The following is a 7,805-nucleotide window of genomic DNA, read 5'->3' as shown; positions in this document are numbered from 1 at the left end:
ACAAAAAAACCTTCACAAAAGGTTTGCTAAATGTTAACTACCATCCATCTCCAAATACGTCGGCACTGTGATTTATACAGAGACATTTATCCACAACATTCCAAGATGTCCATGCGTATTCAACACAGGAAGAGTCAAAATGTAAACAAGAGCTGTTACTTCTGTCTGAGAAAGCAGTCTTAATTGCTTGGTATTTCCAAAATGCTGAATCAATCAGAAGGAAAGGAACCTCAGCAATGTTTTTCACTGATTATAAAAGCTTCAAATCAAGCCTATTAAATATTCAAAATCAACCTAAAGAAAAATTGCCAGTGAGGCTTTTTGCTAGATACTGCTTTGTTGATATAACTGACTGTGGAAATCCTAGCCTTAGAAAAAATAAAAGAAAAAAAGAGAAGACTTTTATTCTGTTTCATCCACTTCAATAAAGATATCACTAAAGAAATATTCAGAGACTGTCATTGGCTCCTCTTCCGGTAGCCGGTTTGGGACATCTTTACATTCTCCTTTCGGTAAGGGATGATTACAAGAAACCTAAAAAGATAATAAAAATAAGTATGCAGTATAACATTTATATATTGATAGTGGTATTCTAAATCGATATCTGTTTGAAAAGCAATATAGCAATAAATATTAAGAGTTTTAAATATGTTTATACTCACTGACCCAATAATTTCATTTCTATGCTGTTATATTAAGGAAATAATCCTAAACATAGTAAGAGATAACCTTTGTAGCATTCGTTATAATAATAAAATTAAAATCAACCAATATACAACACAAAACATGATTCGGTTGACTGTAGTGTACACATGATTACTTCACCCTAATTTCTGTGAAAAAAAATAAATACTGAAAAACATAACATTATTAAATCAATAATGAAAACATTTTAATGACCAGAATAGAAGGACCCATGAAACAGAACAGTACGTAAGGAAATAACAGAAATTAAAGCAATCCTATCAAAAATTAGCATACTGGGCTTCCTTGGTGGAGCAGTGGTTGAGAGTCCGCCTGCCGATGCAGGGGACGCGGGTTTGTGCCCCGGTCCGGGAGGATCCCACATGCCGTGGAGCGGCTGGGCCCATAAGCCATGGCCGCTGAGCCTGCGCGTCCGGAGCCTGTGCTCCGCAACGGGAGAGGCCACAACAGTGAGAGGCCCGCGTACCGCAAAAAAAAAAAAAAAAAAAAATTAGCATACTTATAAATCTAGAAAAAATGAAGACAGCATGATATTGGCAAAGGAACAGACATACATATCAATGAAATAGAAGACTAGAAATATCCCTAACACATATGGATGGAAATTTAGTATCTGATAAAAGTGATATTTCCAAAAAAATTTGAGAAAAGTTGGATGATCCAATAAATAATGTTGGACAACTGTATAACTATCTCACATAAAGGAAAAGTCAGACCTATACTTCACCAATATATAATAAATTCTAGATGAATCAATAAACTTAAATGTAAAAATATTTTTTAAAAATCTACTATAAAATACCATGGGAAAATGTTTTTATAATCCTATAGTTGGGGAGAGAGTGTGTGAAGCAATGACATGAAAGCCAGAAGCCATAAAAGATTGATAAATTCACATACATAAAAATAAAAAATGTCTGCATGGCACAAACCACCATACACAAAATCAAAAGATAAATGCCATAAGGGAAAAAAATTTACAACCTGTATCAAAGACATATGTGTTCATTAAGTTTATGAAGAATGTCAAATGAACACTGATAATATGCTAATGTAAGGAAAAAGGCCCTCTCATATACTGCTGATAAGAACAGAAACTTATATAACCCCTATGCAGGACAATCAGGCAGTGTCTGGCAAAAGAATAATCATTCCTTTAGAACAGCAATTCTATTTCCAGGAATTTAACGTATAAATGTGAAAAATCGTCCATTTATAAGTTAGCTGTTACCACATTATTTGTAGTAAGTAGGAATAACCTAAATGCCTACCAGTGGGAGACCAGTATCACTCTATGATACATCCAAACAATGGAATATTATGTAGTCATTAAAAATAATGAGGGCACTTAGTCCTGAAAATAGGAAAATTTATGTCCACGTAAAAAGCTGTATACAAAAGTTCACAGCTTTATTCATAAAAGCAAGCACGAGATGTCCTTTGGTGGGTAAATGAATAAACAAAACTGGTACATCCATACTATGGAATACTACTCAGAAATAAAAAGAAACAAACTATTTGATACATAAAATAATCTGGATGACTGTCTAGGGAACTACCGTTGAGTGAAAAGACGCCAATCCCAAATATATGATTCCATTCGTATAACATTCTTGCAATGACGAATTTAATGGCAACCAGCTTGCCAGAAGATAGAGAGAGAGTGGGGAGCGGGAGGGAAGTAGGTGTGTCTATAAAAGGGCAACACAAAGGATCTCTGTGGTGATGGAACTGTTCTGTATGTTGACTGCAGCAATGCAATATAGTGGTTGTGATATTATAGGAGAGTTTTGTAAGATGTTACCACTGGGGAAAACTGGGTAAAGGGTAGATGGGATCTCTCTGTATAGTTGTTTACAACTGCATGTGAATCTACAGTTATCTCAGAATAAGAAGTTAATAATTTAAAATTTTTAAAGAGAGCAAGAGAGAGGAGGAAGCCCTTTATCTACTGTTTTGCAAGGTCTCCAAGACATACTATTAGGTGAAAAAAGCAAAGCAGAGACTGATACACTATTATTTGTGTAAAAAAGAAGAAAAATGTTTATATTTGTATATATTAAAATGTCTCTGGAAAAGTAAACCAAAATCTGATCATACCATAGACCTGTGGAAAGGAGGAACTAGGAAGCTAAGGGACAGATGTGGGAAACTTTTTCCTATAAACTCTCTTTTGTAGGTTATGAATTTTAAGACATGTGGAATATATTGCTTACTCAAAAAACTGAAGAAGCAATTTGAGGATAACATTTAGTTTAAATTCTTCCCTCACACTACATACTAAAGTCAAAAACCATGAACAGAGTTAAAGTTTTAAAATTTTATACCTCTGGAGAAAAACTTTTCATCATAAAAGCAATTTAACAAATTGCAAAGAAACAAGTAATGGATTTGACTAAACATTTAAAAGTTATGTATAACAAAAATTCCCCCAAATTTAAAAAAGTAAATAAACTTGGAAAAAATACTTGCAGTAAAGAGCTAAAAGGTACGTGGCTTATTTACATACATAAGGATCTCATACAAATTGGTAAGAAAACTACTAAGATCCCCAAACCTATAAATCAGCAGAAGATAGGAACAAAAAAGAAAAAAATCAGAAAATCTAGTAAATATATGGGAAAGAACACAACTCACCAATAACTGAAGAAATGCAAATTTTAAAAATGAAATGATATTTCCAACCCCCCACCACATTATATTAAATAAGAAAAACAAATGTATTTTAAAGAGTAATATCTCAGACTGGCAAGAATGTGATTAAACCGCACTGTTACACTGCTGGTATTTACAACTATTCTCCAAAGTAATTTGGCAATAATAATAAAGACTCATAAAATCCTGGTCTCAGAATATAGTTGTAGGAAATAATTTAAAATATTTTAAAAACGTTAAAAATGTTCTTTACAAAAGGACTCCTTCCTTTGAGGCTCATGCTATCCAATAGATGGTCACCAGCCTTTTCCTTGTTGAGATCTGAAGTCACCCCAATGTTCTTCCAAAGTCTTTGATACAAGTTCACAAAATTTTCTGCCCCAGTACTTGCTATTACAGCTTCAGAGTGCACAGAAATGAAACATGCAAACGAATTCTAATTTTACTGTTCCTTGAATTTTTGTAGGTGTCATGACATTTGTCCCAAAGGAAATAAAATGCAAGTACTGCTTTCTTTTGCTTCCACAGGTCAGAAGGGTCTCTGCAGTAAAGGAATGGCAATTAAGTGTCCATTTATGGTTAGTTCAATGGCTCTATATTAAACTAGCTGTAACTTTCTAATTCAACACCTTATCTTCTTCCAGTACAGTGGGGTAGGATAGGGAGGAGATGGAGTGGAGTTGCTCTGCAATAATTTCTGATATTCAGATGAAAATAACAATTGCCATGTTTTTCCAAGTTGAGTCTGATATCCAACCCATTCTATACAAATAAACAAACAAAGAGTAGTTACCACATACCTGAGTTGCTGAACTATCAATATTTTTAGGTTGAGTATTAACAACACTTGGAGATGGAAGATCAGAGGACTCTTGAGTTTTTTTCTGGCTTGTATTGAGCGGATTAGATCTTTTCAGATTCTGTCTTGATACAGGTATAAGAGGTTTCAGGCGTTTCTTGCTACGAACCTGAGTAGGTTCATCAGACTCCAAACTAGTCTTTGAACATATTAAAGACAAAAATCCCAGGGGTCTTCTGCCAGGTCTAGAAATGCAAATGTAAAGATATTCAACAATATCCAGGAAGACACATTCTTTTTTTTTTTTTTAATATTTATTCACCAAATTTTTCATAGGCAGGATATTGCAGCAAAGAAGCTGAAAGCAGGAATGTGCCAAGTTCTATAGGACATCTATATCTGTATAAACTTTCTTTTTTTTTTTTTGGCCATGCCGCCCAGCATGTGGGATCTTAGTTCCCCGACCAGGGATCAAACCCATGCCCCCTGCATTGGAAGCACACAGTCTTAACCACTGGGCCACCAGGGAAGTCCCAGGAAGACACATTCTTAATGCCAACTTCTTTCCATGAATGCTAAAATGGCAGCTATGATACCACAGGAGTGGCACACCTACTAAATACTGATACACTAAGTACTGATATCACTCTGTCATGACGTATATTTGTGACAAAGGTCAAAGCTTACTCTACAGCAGTACTTCTCAAGCCTGAAAGGCATACAAATCACGTGGGGATGTTATCAAAATGAAGATTCTGACTGAGTTGGTGGGGAAGTGGGGCCTAAGTCCTGTATTTCTACTGAGTTCTCAAATGATGTCCCTGCTGCTGGTGCCAGGACCACACTTTGAGTAGAAGGGCTCTAGAGCAGGGGTCAGCAAGCTATGATCCACAGGCCAAGTGAAGTCCACCACCTGATTCTATAAATAAGTTTACTGGAACACAGCATGCTCATCTGTTTACATATATGGTTACATATTACATATGTGGTATATTATATATATACACACCACATATGTAATATGTAACCATATATGTAAAAAGATGTGATTACATATCTGTTGAGTAGCTGAGTAGTTGCAACAGAGATATATGGCCCACAAAGACTAAAATATATACTACATGATCTTTTGCCCCCCAAATTTGCTGACCCTTGTTCTAGAATACTGCTTCTCAACTGTTTTAACCCAAACCCCCATGATGCTACCCTCATTCTATTTTCAGCACATCTCTACGCCAGAAAATATGTAGTTTATATAACAAAAACACAGGTTTGTTAAATATGCCTTTTCAAATTATACATGTCATTTCCCCCACTTTCCTTTAGTGGAGACTAGTACATGTCCTCCCTCTCCAACTCACCAACTCCACGTTAATGATTTGAATGCTGCCAACAAGCCAATAGTTATCCATAACCCAGAAGACTCACTTCTAGAGTATGAGGAAATAATGTGGGAGAGGCTGGCTTTGGGCTTAAATTCCACATTTAGTGTTATAGGGAGAAAGCCAGGGTTTACCTCTCTGGTATGCCACAAGAGAGAAAAATGCACACAGTATTTGGGACTTCAATAAAACAACCTCCAGAGCTACTTCTGATGTTAGCCCTATGTCTCAGACCATCTACATCTGCACTGGCAGCTACTGTATGGTAGAATAAATAGTTATTAAAATAATAACCATGAACAATCTGGAAAAGAAAGTGTGCAATACTAAATTCTAAAGATTTTCTATCTAAAATCAAAGTTTCAGCGCTTAAAGTGAAGCTCTAGTCATATGTGATGTCCTCCAAAAGTGTCTGACCTTACTGTATTTCCTTTGGTGACACCCCTTCCCTTTACATTTCTGACAGAGGGGTATGATTACAAAACACCATCCTTAGTACTGGACTTAGTCGTTATACATGTTACACCTATTCCATATAGGTTATATTTATATACTGAGAGAGAAAAATGGAGAGAGAGAAACATTTATTAAAGACTTTCTCATGATACCTGGATAGTGGGGTTTTTGAAGACGATGTGATGCTATCCATTTGTTCAGACTTAGAAGCAGCACAAGTTCTTTTTTCCTTATCAGACACCCCTATCTCATCCTGAGGTAACTGAGATGTATTCTTTTCTTGTGTATCTGTTATTTTATCAAGAGGTTTAGATCTGATACTCTGAAAAGTTGGTTCAAGTTGCTCTTTCTGAGGTTCTGGAATTGTATGTGTGTTTCCTGAGGTAGGGAAGATACCTTGTCCCTTGTAAGACTCTCCTTCAAAAAAGAAAATAAATGGTAAGCACACATATGGAAATTAATACATTCAATTAAATTGCAATATTTGAAGAAGAAAACCCATGATATTCTATCATGAACCTACCCTAATAAGAGTAAGCTAAATTAAAAATTAGTGGACTATTAGGAATATTATAATGGGTAAAAGCTATGGTAACAGCTTCTACCTTCAGATGTAAAATAGTCGTATCAATATATTTTGACTTAGAAAAGCTTTCTCCATAAATATTTCTTGAACTAGCAAAATGAAAAAGTGATCACTTTCTAATTAAGGGTAAAGCTAAGGTCAGAATGGCTATCATCACAAAATCTACAGTCAATAAATGCTGGAGAGGGTGTGGAGAAAAGGGAACCCTCCTGCACTGTTGGTGGGAATATAAATTGGCACAGCCACTATGGAGAACAGTATGGAGGTTCCTTAAAAAAACTAAAAACAGAGCTACCATATGATCCAGCAATACCACTCCTGGGCACATAACTGGAGAAAACAATAATTCGAAAAGACACATGTACCCCAATGTTCATTGCAGCACTATTTACAGTAGCCATGACACGGAAGCAACCTCAATATCCATCAACGGAGGAATGGATAAAGAAGATGTGGTACACATATACAATGAAATATTACTCAGCCATAAGAAAGAACGAAAAACGCCATTTGCAGCAACATGGATGGACCTAGAGATTGTCATACTGAGTGAAATTAAGTCAGACAGAGAAAGACAAGTATCACATGATATTGTTTATATGTAGAATCTAAAAAAATGGTACAAATGAACCTATTTACAAAACAGAAATAGAGTCACAGATATAGAAAACAAACTTATGGTTACCAAGGGGGAAAGGGCGGGGGCTAGGGAGAGGGATAAATTGGTAGATTGGGATTGACATATACACACTACTATATATAAAATAGAAAACTAATAAGAACCTACTGCATAGCACAGGGAGCTCTACTCAATACTCTGTAATGACCTATATGGGAATAAAATCTTAAAGAGTGGAGTTATACATATACATATGTATCAGTTATACATATATATAACTGATTCACTCTACCGTACAGCAGAAACTAACACAACATTGTAAATCAACTATACTCCAATAAAAATTAATTAAAAACAAAAAAGGATAAAGCTAAGGACCTATAAAAACTCCTTAATACCCAGCTTTCTAATTCCTTAAATGTAGTTGTTGAGCTTTTACAGGAAATCTTGGAACTATATGATTTTCTATTAAATACAGGATGAAAGTAGCTTTTCATGGCCACCAAAGTGCCAAATCTAAGATCTCAGAAGGGAAGAAAAACCTCTAATAATAAAGGCGTGATTCTTAGAGAAAAATGAGCAAGACTCTGCTTCAATCCCAAA

The 7,805-nt window shown here is 35.4% G+C and overlaps 1 protein-coding gene across 1 annotated transcript in view; it reads right to left on the bottom strand.

Annotated features, from left to right (window-relative positions):
- Nucleotides 1-402: 402 nt before the first annotated feature.
- Nucleotides 403-7,805, bottom strand: part of BDP1 (B double prime 1, subunit of RNA polymerase III transcription initiation factor IIIB) — an 86,201-nt gene continuing 78,798 nt past the window's right edge. Inside the window, exons 38-40 of the mRNA XM_065873651.1 lie at nt 6,150-6,414; nt 4,161-4,404; nt 403-534 (exon numbers count right to left, since the gene is read on the bottom strand). Of these exons, the coding sequence (XP_065729723.1) occupies nt 403-534; nt 4,161-4,404; nt 6,150-6,414 (641 nt within the window). The remainder of the gene's footprint in view (nt 535-4,160; nt 4,405-6,149; nt 6,415-7,805) is intronic.

The sequence above is a fragment of the Phocoena phocoena genome, chromosome 3 (genome assembly GCF_963924675.1).
Source record: "Phocoena phocoena chromosome 3, mPhoPho1.1, whole genome shotgun sequence".
Taxonomy (NCBI): Eukaryota; Metazoa; Chordata; class Mammalia; order Artiodactyla; family Phocoenidae; genus Phocoena; species Phocoena phocoena.
This window is presented reverse-complemented; position numbering and strand designations above follow the sequence as displayed.